Below are 15,394 nucleotides of genomic sequence, written 5' to 3'. Positions count from 1 at the left end.
GACTGTAACAGGGCAGCAGTCTTATAGCTGATTATACATTGCACAGAACTGTATACACATCAATCCTGTATAAAATATAAAGACTGGAGCAGCTCTTTGAGCGTTGTGATAGATGAGCACATTTTATGAAGGTATTTAAGTCTCACCACCAGTGGTAATGCTGTTGAAAGACAAAAGAATAATAAATGCTGAGATACCTTGGATCAAATCCGGTTAGTAGGATCTTTACTGATTTGGGGTGGAAGGAATTAATTTGCAACACTGTAAAGTGTAAACATTTCTTACAAATAATTTGTGCTGAATTTCCTTGTTGTGAGGCAACCTGACATGTTGCTGCTGGAAGTAGTCACTTGCCACTTCCTTTGTCTTAACTAGACACTTTTTTTACTTCTTGCTTTACTAAGTTAAATGAGCACAACAACAAAGTACGCAGTTGTTTTCTTTTGATGCAGGGTCGGGCAGGTGAATCCACCCACAAGGAGAGTGGTAGAGCCAGCAAAAAAAAGTAGTGGAAGTGCAAGGGCAACATCTGGAACAAAGTAGGAAAGGGTGACAAAGACTGTTTCTTCAGCAACAAAGTGCTAAGCTGAATGCTTAGTTGTCTGATGGAATTTCAGCTTTTAGGAAGCCCAGTAATGCTGGCAAGTTACGTGGTGTTTTTTTTACTTGCTTGATCACCTGATAGCAATATTCCATTTGGCTTTGAGGAATTAGATCTTCTATCACTCATTTCAGTATTAAAGGCAAGATATGTAACAAAAAGGCTGGTACCTTGGCTTTTTTTTGTTATCCCAAAATTATAACTTTGGTTTCTGGTTGTTGCTGAAGTAAAATTAGGTCACAAGGAATTCAGCAATGTACTTGGACTTATCAAGTAGAGAAGATAAAGTGTATCCCAGTAAATGCTATTTTATGTAAGCTGCTCTACTGTAATTTTTATGTTGAAAACCCACTCCAGAGACTTTATAGATTAATGATAACATACATTTCTGAAAGAGCATATGCCTCATTGCTAAATGTCATCTAGAATTGGATTTTAAATTTATCAGTTCCCTTATATTGCTTGGTTATTAGGAAACATTGCTGAAAGAGTGTTCAGGCTTTGGAACTGGCTGCCCAGGGAAGTGATGGAGTCACCATCCCTGGAGGTATTTAAAAGACATGTAGATGTGGCACTTGGGGACATGGTTTAGTGGTGGACTTGGCAGTTCCGAGTTAATAGTTGGACTTGATGATCTTAGAGGTCTTTTCCAACCTAGATGAATTTATGATTCAATTCTATATTTCATTACAGGAGTGACTGCAGGCATTTTTTGTATCAAGCAGACATCAGCTTAGATGCATGCTAGAGCTGAAGTCTGTATGACTGCAGATAAGTAACTCTTCTGGTTTTGCCATTTTTCAGCCTAATGTGACTGACTGCTTTAGATTCATTACTTTGCATGTTCTGCCTCAGTGGTTGTGAGAGTGCGTTTGTTTCTCCAGTAAAGAGCATCATCTGAGCACTGACTCTCAGTCAAGATGGTCAGTGCTACTTTGAGCAGTAGGTTACAACCTAGAAGTCACACGTAACAGAGTTATGGCAAAAAGCTTTTAATATTGTCTAAACAGTAGACTAAGAAATTTCCAAGTGTTGTTACAGAATGGGAATTCCTATTTGAACAAAGATACTATTACTTTTTTCAGGTCTTTTTATTACTAGAGAGTTTTGTAAATGTAGCAAAATTTAAATATCATCTGAAACAACACTTTTTTTCTTTACCCTTTTGCCTGTGTTTTATGGGTTTGAAAACAACTCACTTGCAAATGCCTCTGTAAAGAAGTGATGTCTGTGTGTATGCTGGTTCTTGAATTTTCTCAGTGTTTGTGTGCTATATGGTTTTACAATAAGGAAAATACTCTAAAGGTATGTAGGTGTACTAAAAGAGAACGAATTAAGACAAATATAAAGAAAACTAGTAGACAATCTGCTTCATTAAATGCAGAAACCTTAACATGATACTGGGTTTCACCCCAAGCAGGAAATTTTAGCTATGCCATCATGGTGCCAGAGTATTTCTTTGGAGTAGTATTTTCTAGGAATCAGTTGGGAAAAAAAGGTTACCTGGAAACATGAAGAATAATACATTTTTTTAATTTTACGAGTAATAGTTCATCAGTTTCCTTTTTGCTTTAGACCTTTCTTTAGGAAATTAAGATCTTTAGAAAACTAATCTTCCTGAACTGCTATAAAACCTCCATGTTTCCAAAGCATAGAAATGGCATAGTTGTATTAATGATGAACTGTTGAATGTCACTAATGAAGGTCATAGCTACATATGCTAAATCATCATCCTGGATCAACATTTGCATTTGTTGTTATTTTGACATACAACAATTTCAATGCAGTAATAGCTGTTAATTTCTCTGGATCATCTTGGGGATTCTTCTCCCATACTTTGGATATATTTTTGCCGGTTTTGGATTCTAAAGTGAATTGTGTTCAGTACAGTTTTCCCTTCCTATTCAGAATTAGTAGTGAGGAGAGTAAATAAGCTGACCTTTAAGACTCTTTCCCGCATTTCTGCAATACCTTTTGATGCGACATCCCAGCCTAAGTTTTGTCAGCATTTTCCTGAAAGTGTTGTCAGATGTGTTAGGGGTTAGACACCAGAAACATGCTTGAATGAATATTAAGAGAAGTTCGCTTCTATCAGCAACAGCACAAATTCACATCTGGGAATACCAAGACTGGAGAAGTTTGTTCCTTTCCTGAGCCAGTGCTGACACTGGTAATTTGCTTGTCATTTCTGCAGTTGTTCTGGCAGCAGAGGACTTTTAGATACAACAATAAATTCTTCTTGGAATTGGTGCACAGGTGTGATGTTTTATTCCCCACTCCATTAAAACCAGTTAAAATTTGGACATTATTTTTTATTTCACTGGTAACGGAGTTTTTGGTTCTGAAAACTTCAGTGAATTTCCTTGTCTAAAACCACCTTCAAGTCAGGACTTGTCTTCACCAAAGAAGGAAGTTAATGTCAAGGTTTAAGGCGTGATGTGTGATTAGTATATGATTTCTGCAAGTCTGGGGTATGTGTAAGAATCTCCAACTACTGTTACAGATGCTTCACTTTGATATCATTTATTTCAATAGACAAATGAGATCTATTCAATCCTAAAACTTTGGCATTCTGTGTCTCTTTTTTTGGGGAGATAGGAGGCGTGTTGCTGAGTAGGGACCGTGTTGTAAGCAGAATTCAACAAGGAACTTCAAATGTCTGTGGTATAGACATCGACACTTAAACTATGGGGCACCATATCGAAAATACACTGGTTTGGAAAAGGGGAGGTCAGTTTTCATTACTGAGAGGAAAGCACCATGTGGACTTAAATGCCAACATCTGAAGGAAATCCCATTTCTTAGTATGATGTCTTATTTGGATACCATTATAAGGCAATAAATTTTGTGTGCTTTCCAACAAGATCATTATGGAGATCTGTAGTGCTCTCTGCAGCAATATCAAGGCACCTAGACTTGAATCCTGTTGCAGTTAAGTAACTTTGTTATGCTGAGAAGGCTGCTGATGTCCTTTGCATTCAGAGAATTAGGAGGGTTTGCTTTGTAGAGTTCAAATGAAAAAGAACTTATAAGAGACAACAATTAATAAATTTAAAAATGAATAAAGGGTAAGGATAGGTTTCCATATGTGATCTTTAGTTCCCAGGTTGCCTCCTAATGACTGACTTTACCTCCACATGGACAGTATCCCCCTTTTTTTTGTGTTTTATTTCTCTCTTTAGATTTTTAGAATACAGCACTTACAGCAAGTGATTTTACATATGGATTCACAAAAAATAACTAATTTTACCCTATAATTCTTCTAGCTACTGCTTTGTTTTAGTGTATTTTGTGAAGTAACATCCCAAACAAAGGGCTACAGAAAAGGAGCAGATCTTTGAGAGGTTCATCAGTCAAACTTAGCTCTGAAAATCTAATCTCTCTCTGAAGAGTTGCAATAGGAGAAGTTAGATGCCTGGACTAGGTTTTTCTTCTGAGTGTTCGTTTCAGGGTTAGCTGGCTGACAGGTCAACATCAGTATTTCAGAAAAGTCACTGTAAGGGCTGCTATCTGTTAGATTTGATGAGAAATGCAGGCAAAAGAAATAAGACGTTCTGAAAAGAGCTACAAAATTAATTGTAAATAAACGTGTTATTTTTCCTAAAACCCTGTGATTTTTTCCATAGTGTATTATTTTGTTGATAATAAAATATGAAGTATTTTTTCCAAATACATATGAATAAGCAGGTAATATGCCGAACAGTAAATATCAAAGTTGCTGTAGTCACTGTACCTTTACATTATTTGGATTTTTGGTTAGTATATTTTGAACTTGAGTATTTGATCTTAATGGATGACATTTTCTTACTGTGTCCTTCACTTAGTACCTTTCTGCTCACCATGACATTTAATGAAATTTCAGAATAGCACCAGTTCTTTAGTATCAGTTATTCAAACATCATGCTAGAAAGACATTCAGAAACATGTTTGGTCTTGCAGTGATTTGTGATACTTTTTGTAAAGCTAAGTTAATGAGATAGCAACTGTGTTTATTTAAATGGATTGAAATGTTCAGGAATTGTCCTGAATTGTAAGGTGTACATTTGTTTAATCAATAGAAGGTTTTATCTGAGATCTTATCTATTAAAAAAACCCAGATAGTCTGTATTTGATCATCATATTAACATAAAGTACCTATTCTTCAAGTTGATCACCATGAATACATTATTACTCAAATTTAGTTGTTTACATTTAATTTTTTTGTTTGTTTTCACATAGGGAGACAATTTTAAAGACGATCACTGGGCACCCGTTGACGAAAGCAAAGCAGAAGAAAAAGCGAAAAAGAAACAAAACAATGGAAACTAATCACACAGAAATTATGAAGAAAATGTTACATGGAGTAGATTGTTATCCAGCTCCAGGTGACCAGGACAGATCAGAAAGTGAAGAGGAGGATGTGGAAGAAGAAAACAGGAAATCATTGTGTACATTCAGCAAAGGTCCAAAGGATCCAGTAATAGTTTGTGAAGAGCAGCCTAACAGTGATGATGAAAGCCTAAGAGAAACTGCAGGGGTTTCAAGAGAAAGGTTTGTGGTTGCTGTGCCTGAGGTCTCGATGTCAAACAGTGCACTGAAAAATGAATTGCCTGTAGAAAGTGACAGTTCACTCTTAATAGATGTAAAACTTTTTTCTACTGAAAACCTAACCAAAAATGCGTTCAATGATGAGGAAGCAAATCAAAGGCGCAGAGAAAATCTTTGCGGAAGCAGTTTCCTAAAAATAAGCAATGATGAAAATTCCATCCATGAAACAGAAGGCATCTGTGAAGAGAATGACACATCACTGTTAAGCATAGAAGAAAAAACGAAATCGTGTCAAATTACATGTGAACCTGACTTGGAAGCTAAGCTGATAAGTTTAAACAGTGAAGAAAAACAAATCTCTCAGTGTTACAATTCAAAGGTACGTGATGTTGTGCCTGATAATAACACAGAGGGCAAAGGTGCATTAAAAGCAGAAGAGACTAGCTCTAATGCCTGGGCTTTTTTTTCAGTTAATTTATCTACTGAGGAATTGCAGCCTGGCTTTGATACACAAGTTTCTCTCTCTCCTTGGTCTGAGGATAAATTTGTAGGTGAACAAAGACCCCAAAAAATGAGGAAACCTAAACCAACTCAGACAAACAGTTCACAGCTAAACTGCGATCAGTCAAAAGAAGGATTGGTAAAGGAAAAACATTATGAAACAGAAACTGAGGAGTTTGGCAACATAATAAGCAATGGTATGTCTGCATCTCCAGCTGGTGAAGTGCACTTTGATTCCCTTGTGGAAGCCAGGGCCACCTTCATGCAGTGTTCGAGTGAAGTAAATGTTCCAATAAATGATGCTACACCAATTACATTGAAGAGGAAAAGGTGCAGGAGAATTGTTAACTTAGCACCAAAGTTTAACCTACCAAGAGAGATTGCTGATCATACAGAGGGAGGGAAGGAAGTCCCAGTAAAAGAAAACGTTCCCCAAAAAAGTGTTTTGGAAGTGAAGCAAAAGAACTTCCTAAGCAAGGACCGTGGAGATGCACATGAACAGGACTCTGCATTGCAGGAATATTTTGCACCTTACAGTGACACCGAGGCAACCTCTTCCTTACCCACTCCTGATGCTGATGCTCTGTTACACAATATTTCTCACATTCATTCAGGACAATGTTCTCCTGTATCAAAATATTCCTGCAGTGTTTGTGTAGCTTCCAGAACAAAGGAGGAGCAAACTACAACTCTTAAGATGCAAGAGGTAGTTGATAAAAAAGAGGATGAGAGCGAACAAGTTTCTTCAGAGGTTATAAATGGCCAACCAGATATTTTGTCTTCTGTTAAAATTGTTTCTGAATATCCAGAAGATTCCAGTATATTGGCAAGCTACAGTGAAAAGGTGAATGAAGCAGATGACCCTGAACCAGCAGAGGCCTCACAACTTGAAGATAATCAAGATGTGGATGTGAAATGCAGTTTTCTGGGACTTCCCTTATCATTAGGATTTGCCTTTCAACTTGTGCAGCTCTTTGGTTCTCCAGGTCTTCCACTGGGTATAATACTCTTCTTACTACTCCTACGTAAAATAAAAGAAAAACAGCAACTCAAACCCCAAAAATCCCACAACCCCTCAAAACCACAAACAGAAACCAAAGCACTCCCTCCAAACCAAAAAACAAACAAAAAGACTATGATTAAATAATAATTTTTATTGCATATATTAGTTAAATATTAATCCTATTGAAGTGAATCACTGCTACTTTGGTGATAGTTTCTGTCAAAAGCGGCTTTTGGTTTGGCCTCGTATTTTAAGTTTTGTTAGTAACAAAAATTTACTAACTTTAAATCCGAAGCTCTCATTGCCATTTGAATCCATCCTAGTGAGTAAGACTTTATTACTGTATTAATTACAGAACTAAATGAAAACATGTTACAAAATGTGTGCTCTTATATATATATATATATATATATATATATATATATATATATATATATATATATATATATATATAAAGGTTGTATGTCTGCTTTTATATTCCATTTATATTTCCAAATATAAAACCATTCTGGTTTCCTATTTCCCAAAATCTATTAATTTGAAATTGAATACCAAACTTCCAAGTTGCATTTTTGATAGTGAATACCTTCTTTTTAATCATGCATTGTTAAGAAGTGTCACAGTGTTGTATACTCACCTTCCAGGGCTTCAGTTGTCATTTTTTGTATTTTCAGTTTAGTCATTTTAAGTTGGAAAGTAAAAGACAATCAGTCCTCAAAGGAGCTGTGTGTGGCAACCATCATTTCCAAATGTACTGCAGGCTAAGGTGACCCTACAAAGCTGTAATCAGCAACAAAACCATGTTTTATTGGGAATCACCCTGGGATACAGTGCTGTGTATGCACCTGCTGAAAGAGCCATGTTCCCTGTGCATTTGGACCCTTCAAATTTTTGGGTCCAAATTTAGTGGACAAACTGTAGCTTTCATTTAGCCAAAAAATAGGATTAAAAACCACAGACCAGCTTTTCAGCACATAGACCTTTACATCTGTTTGTTTCAGTAGAATTTAAAGTTAAGCATGTATTTTCATGTGACAGCTGGGGAGCACCTTTGTCTGTTTGTCTGGCCAAACTAACCTCAGCATTCTTTGTTTTTATTGTAAATGTTGATGGCAATACCACCTGCCAGAAGAGTGATGCAAACCGTGGGAAGTATTACTTGGCTTGGTCCCCAAAGGACCTGCAGTGCTGATTCACTTAAATCTGTCACCACACACCAAAGAACTTGACATACAGAGCTGAAACAGAGCAAGGAAGTACTGCTGATATCCTTGACTGTTACGTATAAAACATTTTTCTTCTCCAAACTTGGAGAAACTTCATATCCGTGATTAGATTTCATAATCTTAGAGAGAGTTGGCCGTGACTTGAAAACAGGTATGTTCTAGGGGAAAAAAAAAGGCAAAACCAAGTATTCAGAAACAATCAGTAGGTTAGTGAACCAAATGTTATTCTTCTCTGAGTCAGTAACAGGTGAAAATCTGGCATTTAGATGAGCTTCCTTTGGAAATAACCTTTAAGAAATATCAACCCACCTTGCTATCTCTCTGAAGCTCTGCCAGCTTATGACTGCTCTCTGCTGGAGTTTTTCCATCAGAACTGCATGCACTGTCTGCAGAAGGCTGGCCATGTTCTCCTTTGATTATCATTATCCTACAATTTCAAAAATTCTTGTGCTTTTCAGTGGCATATTATATATTGACAGGTTACTATTTATTCATGCACACATTTGAACTGTAGTGTTCTACAACACTGGCAATTGCAGTCAATTTTTATTGAAATTATTTTGTTGGGGAAAATTTTGGTAAATAAATGTCTTTAGTTATTTATAAACGAACATTTAGTTGATTGACTTTCTTGTGTGATTCTCATGTAAGTGTAGAAGAATATACTTTAGATAGTTTTCCTATGAAGACTCTCTTTTCAGCTTCTTTAACGGCGTTAGAATTAAAACATTTTAGAAAGTAATTTCTTTAATGATATTGCACAAATTCCTATAATTAAACATTTTAATATTTAAAGGTTTTTACTTGAGTTGCATTTTGTTTAATTTATCATCTGAAAGCTTTCTGGTTTTCTTGTTTTCTAGTTTTGGAGGAGTATGTGGGGGAAATGAAAGTATGGTAGGAAAGCATTTCTCTAAATAAAGAAACCAAACCCAAATCTCCTTCCCCCTCTTCCCTCTCCTCTGCACTGGCCTTAGATTCTAGAAATCCTAAATTCTGACTTTGCTGCTCGCTCGTTGAAGTATCTGCTTTTTTTAAAAAAGGTATACATATAATGTGTGCAAAAATTGTAATTCAGTATATATTTTGGGTGTGGAGAGATCTGAACACTCAACTGCAAAAAATATTTTCTTCTGCAGAATCCTTGTTGCCAGATGATTTTATAGTTCCTCTTGACTGGAAAGTTTCAAAGATGATCTATTTACTGTGGAAGACCTCTGTGGAGGTACGAATTTTAGGGGATTTTGGAAGACTTTCCAATATTTCAGGTGCAAAGAGGAATTACTCAGTTATTTGTCAGTAAATTTGCTTTATATCCACAATGAGGAGGTGGATGATTTATGTACTCCTCTGAATATTTCTAGAACCAGCTCAAGGCTGTGGTAGGATTCAGGTTTTGAAAGATCACCTTCAAAGTAGTTCAAAATAGAAAAAAAATGTCTTTGATACCTGTGTCTTGACCTGGCCTGTGTTCATTAAGTACAACCTACCATCATCCAGATGTTTTCTCTCCTCATCTGAGCATATCTCATCCTCCACTACCTCTGCTAGAGCTGCAGCAGAGAAGTCATTCTGAGTGGCTGTCAGCAAGTTAATTCTCTTTGTCCAATTACAAAGTGTTAACCTGCAAATTACTTTTTTTCCCCTCATCATGGCTGTTGCTTTGTAAAGGTTTGCTTTTATTTTTCTGGTAGTGGCAATTAGGAAAATCCTGTAAATGCAGTGAACTAGTGATTATAAGAAAAGAGCATGGACTTTGTTGTTTCCCCAAATAACAAAATCTCTTGTCACATACTTTCTTCTTTTTGCTGGACTATTGTTATCTATTTTAGGAAAAAGAAAAAGCAAATGGATTGCAGAATGGAAACAGCTTGACCGGTAAGTGTATTCTGTGATACAAAAACTGTGTAAAATTCTTCTTGTTGAAGGGTTTTTCATGACAAATAATTGATAACACTCCTGTTTGTGTAAAAGCACCAGGATGTGATAAATGAATTTGTGCTACTGTTGATGTGTACATGATATGACAGAGCTATGGTTGCTGTGAATTGTCACTTTGTGTTTCCTGATGCAAGTGCTGTAATTCCTTGCCTTTTAAAGTTTCCCACATGGAATGAATCCAGTACTTAGCTCAAGTTTACCCATTCCAGATCAGAAGAACGTTTAGCACGAGGAAGTCTTTCTTTAGACTTTACTTCCCTGAAAGTTTGATTATCTTCTGGACATGTTCCAGCACCTCAATGTTGTTCTTGTAGTGACAAGCCCAAAACTTTGAGGTGCAGCCTCACCAGTGCCCAGTACAGGGACAAAATCACTGCCCTGGTCCTGCTGGCCACACCTCTGCCACAGAGGTCCTCTGCTGATACAGGCCAGGATACCATTGGCCTTCTTGGCCACCTGGGCACACTGCTGGATCGTGTTCAGCTGCTGTCAACAGCACCTGAGGTCACACCCTTGAGCAGTAAGAAGTATCAGGGTTCATGTGAAGCTCTGGACTTCTGCATGCATGAATTCCTGCAATGCGGAGGTTATGGAATAAGGTTGCTGGTTGTCGTTTTCCATTATTTCCGTGTTAGTGTAGTACAATTACAGAAGTTTCATAATATGAGTTTAAAAATACATAATAGTAGCTCCCTGAAAACTGCTAGAATTTGCTGTCTAAAACAGGAGAGAATTTTAGAAAAAAAGGAAGCTTTTGGAGAGGAAGCATAAGATTCTATTGGGAACAGACACACAAACACGAGTGCTCTCTCTCACTCCCTGCTCCCCCCCCACCCTCCATGAGAGACAAATATGAAAGATTTCATATTTAGGAGGAGGAATCAAGAGTATTCTGATGAAATAAAAGCTTATTCTAGAAATACTCTATCCTGACACAACAGAGATGACAGACTACATAAGATAATTTTGGCTGAAGTTTGTAATTTCTTTATTTTTCAGATGATATTATTAGTCTTGAAGATCTAAATAAAAATCACCAAGAGAATCAAGATTCTTCTGAAACACTTCCAGGCATGGAGCTGTTTCAAGGGATGATAGAAGAGAACATCATGACCTGCACTAGCACTGGCTGTCTGGATGCTGCATTTCATCAATCCTGACTATCTTAAATTCTGCATGAACAGGTAATCAGTCACACTTGTGAATGTTTCATTCTTTTTTTTTATATTTGACAAAACATCTAAAGAACATTGTTTGTTATATCTTTTAAGGTGCAATTACTATCCCCCAAATTACTTGTTTTTCAATTCAATTAAGGTTGAGGGTTGTTCTGGGTTTGGTTTTTTTTAAGCCTGAATGGGGAAATGAAAAGGCAGTATTTGGTTATTAAAGGCATATGATTTTTTTTTTTCCTCTGAAATCTAAAACCTGCCTGGTAAAGTAAAAGCAGTGTGGTAGGATGCCTAAGAGCTGGACTTCATTCCCGGTTTGGTTACTGTGTAATCTGTTATGAGTCATCACAGTCCTATTTTCCTCGTCTCTTTAGCATGGAGAGCAATGCTGCCTTCGTTAAAGGTCTAATTATCAAGAGCACTTAGGAGTAATAAAACTGTATTTCACCAAGTTATGAAAAAGTGACAGCTCTCCTTTTTAGTAGAGAATCAGCAGCAGGACATCACAATAAGACTTCAATATATTGAAGTGTTAATTTGTCATTAATGTTTTAATTTGGTGTGACAAAGTGTGCTACTGATTATTAGAAAGTATACTATCATGTTCTTGCTCGTCTTGTGAATTTTTGAACCCTTTGGTAACCTGGCAAAGTTTCTCCAGCTTGTTTATGTGATATATTCTGGGTAGATTGTGATAAGAAGGAAGGACTTTGGGTTCCATCTGGAAAATGCTAGCTTAACTTCTGTGTCATTTGTCATCAGTTGTTCTTTCCAAAATGGAAAATGGATTAATCCGTAGCTTTTAAACTAGGAAACTGAGGTACACAGAAATAGAATAACTTGTAGCATGAGCAAACTGAGCCAGAAAAAAAGATTACAGATTCTGAAATTTAAATTATTCCTGTCCAGACATCACAGGACCATTGAAATATCATCCTCGTGGGGTCTGGTTGGGGGTCTTTGTCACCCTGTGCCTGACCTGAGCATGAGTTGATGGCTGGAGTAGGCAAAGAGGTGGATGTGCACTGTGTTGGGACAGCTATAAAAGCAAAAGTCGATGTTTTAGCAGGTTTTTTAATTTTCACAGTAGAGGTTCGTGTTAGAGAGGAAGTAGTTGAATAGTTTGGGTTGGAATTGAAACCTCTTGAATGGAGTTTGATTTATGTCCATTTTTATATCATTGATTACAAAAATAACATTGCAGGCCATTTGCTGATTACCCTGTACCATCTACTGACATAGGAAGATGAGGTGAATCTCTGTGAACCACTTAGTACAGACAGCACTGATCTCACATGGTTCTGTCAGGATGGATCATTAATAACATCAAGAACTTCTGGTCATGATATTGTCCTCTTACATAATCAAATACTACAATATTTGTTAAGCAAATTAAAAAAAATTCTCACCAAATACTTAGCCCTATGCCTGCTACATATTTTTAGAAGTTACTTATTTATAATATTGCACTAAAGGCAAGATTTTGGCTTATGGTACTGACTAACTGTCGGTGGCGTTTGTATCCTAAGCTACTATCCAGAAATGTTCAGGCTATTGATTGAAATGTTCATATGTTAAAGAAACAGACATGGAGAGCTCTGTTATCTTCCCAGGAGAAAATTGTGATTAACATGAATTTATTTTTTTTGCCTTTGTGTGTTACAAGAAAGGAAAGACAGACACTAGCAGAGTATCTTGCCTCATTATCCAAACCTCTATCTTTTTCCATTAGATTTACCCCTTTTGTCTGTTTACTGTGCTACTTCCAAAATTGTTTGTCTTCCTCTCCTGCTTGTCATGAGTGCAGCAGAAGTGACCCACAGCCCTGTGCATGTGTGACCCAGCCACTGTCTGCTGTCATTAAACCCCAGATTGTTACGTGGTGTTGCAGTCTAATGCTCTACTGCATTGGCTTATGTTAGTTCTAGGAATGTAGAATCAAAGCAATGCAAATTTTACCGTGAAAGAAGACTCTCAGTCAGTGTTTGGTTTATAAAAAGGTCTTGCACATTCTCTGCAGGGCTCAGTCATGGAAATCAATGCTGGGGGGGGTGGTTCAGTTGGAGTTTCTCATGTTGGGAGGAGGAGGGAAGTTAGTCAGGAGGTTTTGGGGGTGTTTGCTTTGGTTTGGTTTAGTTCAACAACTGAAATGAGTCAGGGAAAGTCCTGAAGGCGGTTGGAGGGAGAGGATGAGACAGCAGAGGTCAGATGGGTTTAGGCTGCTCTGGAGCTGTGATCTGCCTTCTCAGACCATGAATGGCTTGCTGCTGCCAAAGATGTGAAGTGCCCTTCCTGCCAGCCCTGCTTCAGAGATCAGCTCCAACACTTCCTGGCTGACATGAAGGCTATAATTTAGCTTGCTAACCCTGCAGGAAACAAATGGGTAGATTTCTGCTGGACTGACAAGCTTAGATAAGCTGTAAAGCCCAATTCAGTGCCAAAGCTGTGGCAAGGGAGCAGACGAGGCTGTGCTGCTACAGATACAAGGAGAGGACGTGCAGGGCACCCTGTTTGGGTGCCAGTCAGCTCTGATACCAGGGACCATGTACCATGCAACCAAACCTTCAGATGAAGGGCTGCTTTTAAGATTTTTTAATCATACAAATGTAGGATGTTAAAAAAATTAAGAAAAGTATGTGAAAAGGAAGAAGCATGTCTTAGGTTTTTCAGTCAGATCATGCTCACAGTCAGGCACAGGATACAGGGTAACACAGACCCCTAGCCAGACCCCACATGGGTATTCCAGCGGTCCTCTGAAGTCTACATGAGTAGGTACTGTAAAAGGCAGGTGAGTTTTTCTCATTGATGGTGCCCCTGGTTTTGAGGGATAAGGTTGTCTTTCCTCACCATGAGGGAATTCTCCTCTGCTCTCTTGATTAAAGCAGACTCCCCAAGAATGATGTCCCAGAGTGGTTGTAAAACTGCTCAAGTGGACAACTGTAAATGTTGAAATGGATTTGATTTCATCAAATTCCAGGGGGGAAAAAAAAGCTAAGAAAATTGAGGCATTTCTACTGAAAACTTTTAAAAACATAGGAAATAAATGGCGAGCTAATATGATCATTCAGTCCCTTCAGATTGGAAAGTAAACTGAGCATTACTGGCCAAGTGCAACTTAAGCTGTTAGCCAGATGATTGTTCTTCTGTACTCATGTTGTGTAAGAGTGTTTTCATTCCAATGGGAGAGTGAACAGTGGTGATGTTCCTCTGTGAAAATACAGGGTTAATCTCAAGCTGTTGTGAGAGTTCCTTATTGAAGCATTGGCAGCACATCAGTATTTGTTCTGCAGATTAAGCAAGAGTTCCCAGTTTAAAAAATGTTGAGATCATTGAAAACAGCATTATTTTGGTGCCTGTAAGTTTTTCCTAGACGAGGACTCACAGGTGCCAAACACAATACAAATGTAGCACAAGAAGACAGAACCTGATGTCAGTGTAAGCATTTATCTGCAAGACCACTGCAGAGTAAAAGCTGGCATGTTTCTTTTTGAAAGAGTAGTGTTCAGGAACTCCCTGCAGGAAGACTTCTTCCACAACAGCCTGGTAGGGTGTGGCTTTGATGAGACAAATCTCTTGGTGCTGTGCATTATCACTCCTCCTTTCTCTGGCTGTGCTATTCCCAGCACTTCCCATTGCTAAACGCAATGCTTCTGCAGTCAGAGTGAAGCAGTTCAACTCCATAATCCAATGCATGAAGATGTCCAAAAAGTTTTTTGTCTAGACCATGGAGCTCATCTAGAGTCCATGAGATAGCAGGACTAAGGCAAAGGAATAGGAGCATATAGCTGGGTCAGGTAGGACTGTCTAGCATGAAGAAATTAATCTAGAAGATACAAAGCAAACTAAAGCAGTCTTCCAGTATTGCCACAGAAAATATCATCCCATGGCCAAACCTCTTTTAGTTGGTACTTTGATACCACGATAATAATAAAAAAAAGAAATTTCTCTGTCCTTTGACATTTAACCACTAATAGTAAACAAAATGAAGCATGAAAAAGTGGACAGAATTATGAGCAGAAAACCTCACCTACTTTTTTCAGTGCTTATCAGAAAACCTGGCCCAAAAATGACTTAAGCAGAGAGTATAATTACCTAGGGGGAATAAGAGCTGCCCACAGCAGTGTTTCTGGAGCTCTCAGAAAAGACCAGCCATTGGATTGGGGCATGTGGGTGCCTCATATGAACTCTGTAACGTGGAGGTCTGTGAGGTCCTGAGTGAATGTAACAGGGTAAACAATTCATATTGTAACAAAACAATTATGAGATGTAGCTGTACAATATTAGTTTTGGTTGAACAACTGTTCATTATATAGGGTTTGTGAAGTATAGAGAAAATAAATCCACTGTGTTACTCTTCTCCCTGTTTTTTAGCCTTGAGATTGTTAGGTCCTTATTGCCTCTAGTTTTGACAACCAAATTCTTC

At 37.7% G+C, this 15,394-nt stretch overlaps 1 protein-coding gene across 10 annotated transcripts in view; it reads left to right on the top strand.

The window, feature by feature from the left end:
• Nucleotides 1-15,394, top strand: part of LOC135409653 (NEDD4-binding protein 2-like 2) — a 46,108-nt gene that overhangs the window by 28,480 nt on the left and 2,234 nt on the right. For 7 of the 10 annotated variants that reach the window (XM_064645508.1, XM_064645502.1, XM_064645501.1 and 4 more), the window contains 4 exons: nucleotides 4,820-6,627; nucleotides 8,998-9,083; nucleotides 9,691-9,736; nucleotides 10,799-10,983. In XM_064645508.1, the coding sequence (XP_064501578.1) occupies nucleotides 4,820-6,627; nucleotides 8,998-9,083; nucleotides 9,691-9,736; nucleotides 10,799-10,959 (2,101 nt within the window). In that variant the 3' untranslated portion in view covers nucleotides 10,960-10,983. Of the gene's footprint in view, nucleotides 1-4,819; nucleotides 7,029-7,306; nucleotides 9,085-9,690; nucleotides 9,737-10,798; nucleotides 10,984-15,394 lie in introns of those variants that run through there. The other 3 variants (XM_064645505.1, XM_064645506.1, XM_064645504.1) reach the window with 3 other exon arrangements.

Source organism: Pseudopipra pipra, chromosome 2 (genome assembly GCF_036250125.1).
Source record: "Pseudopipra pipra isolate bDixPip1 chromosome 2, bDixPip1.hap1, whole genome shotgun sequence".
Classification (NCBI taxonomy): domain Eukaryota; kingdom Metazoa; phylum Chordata; class Aves; order Passeriformes; family Pipridae; genus Pseudopipra; species Pseudopipra pipra.
This window is presented reverse-complemented; position numbering and strand designations above follow the sequence as displayed.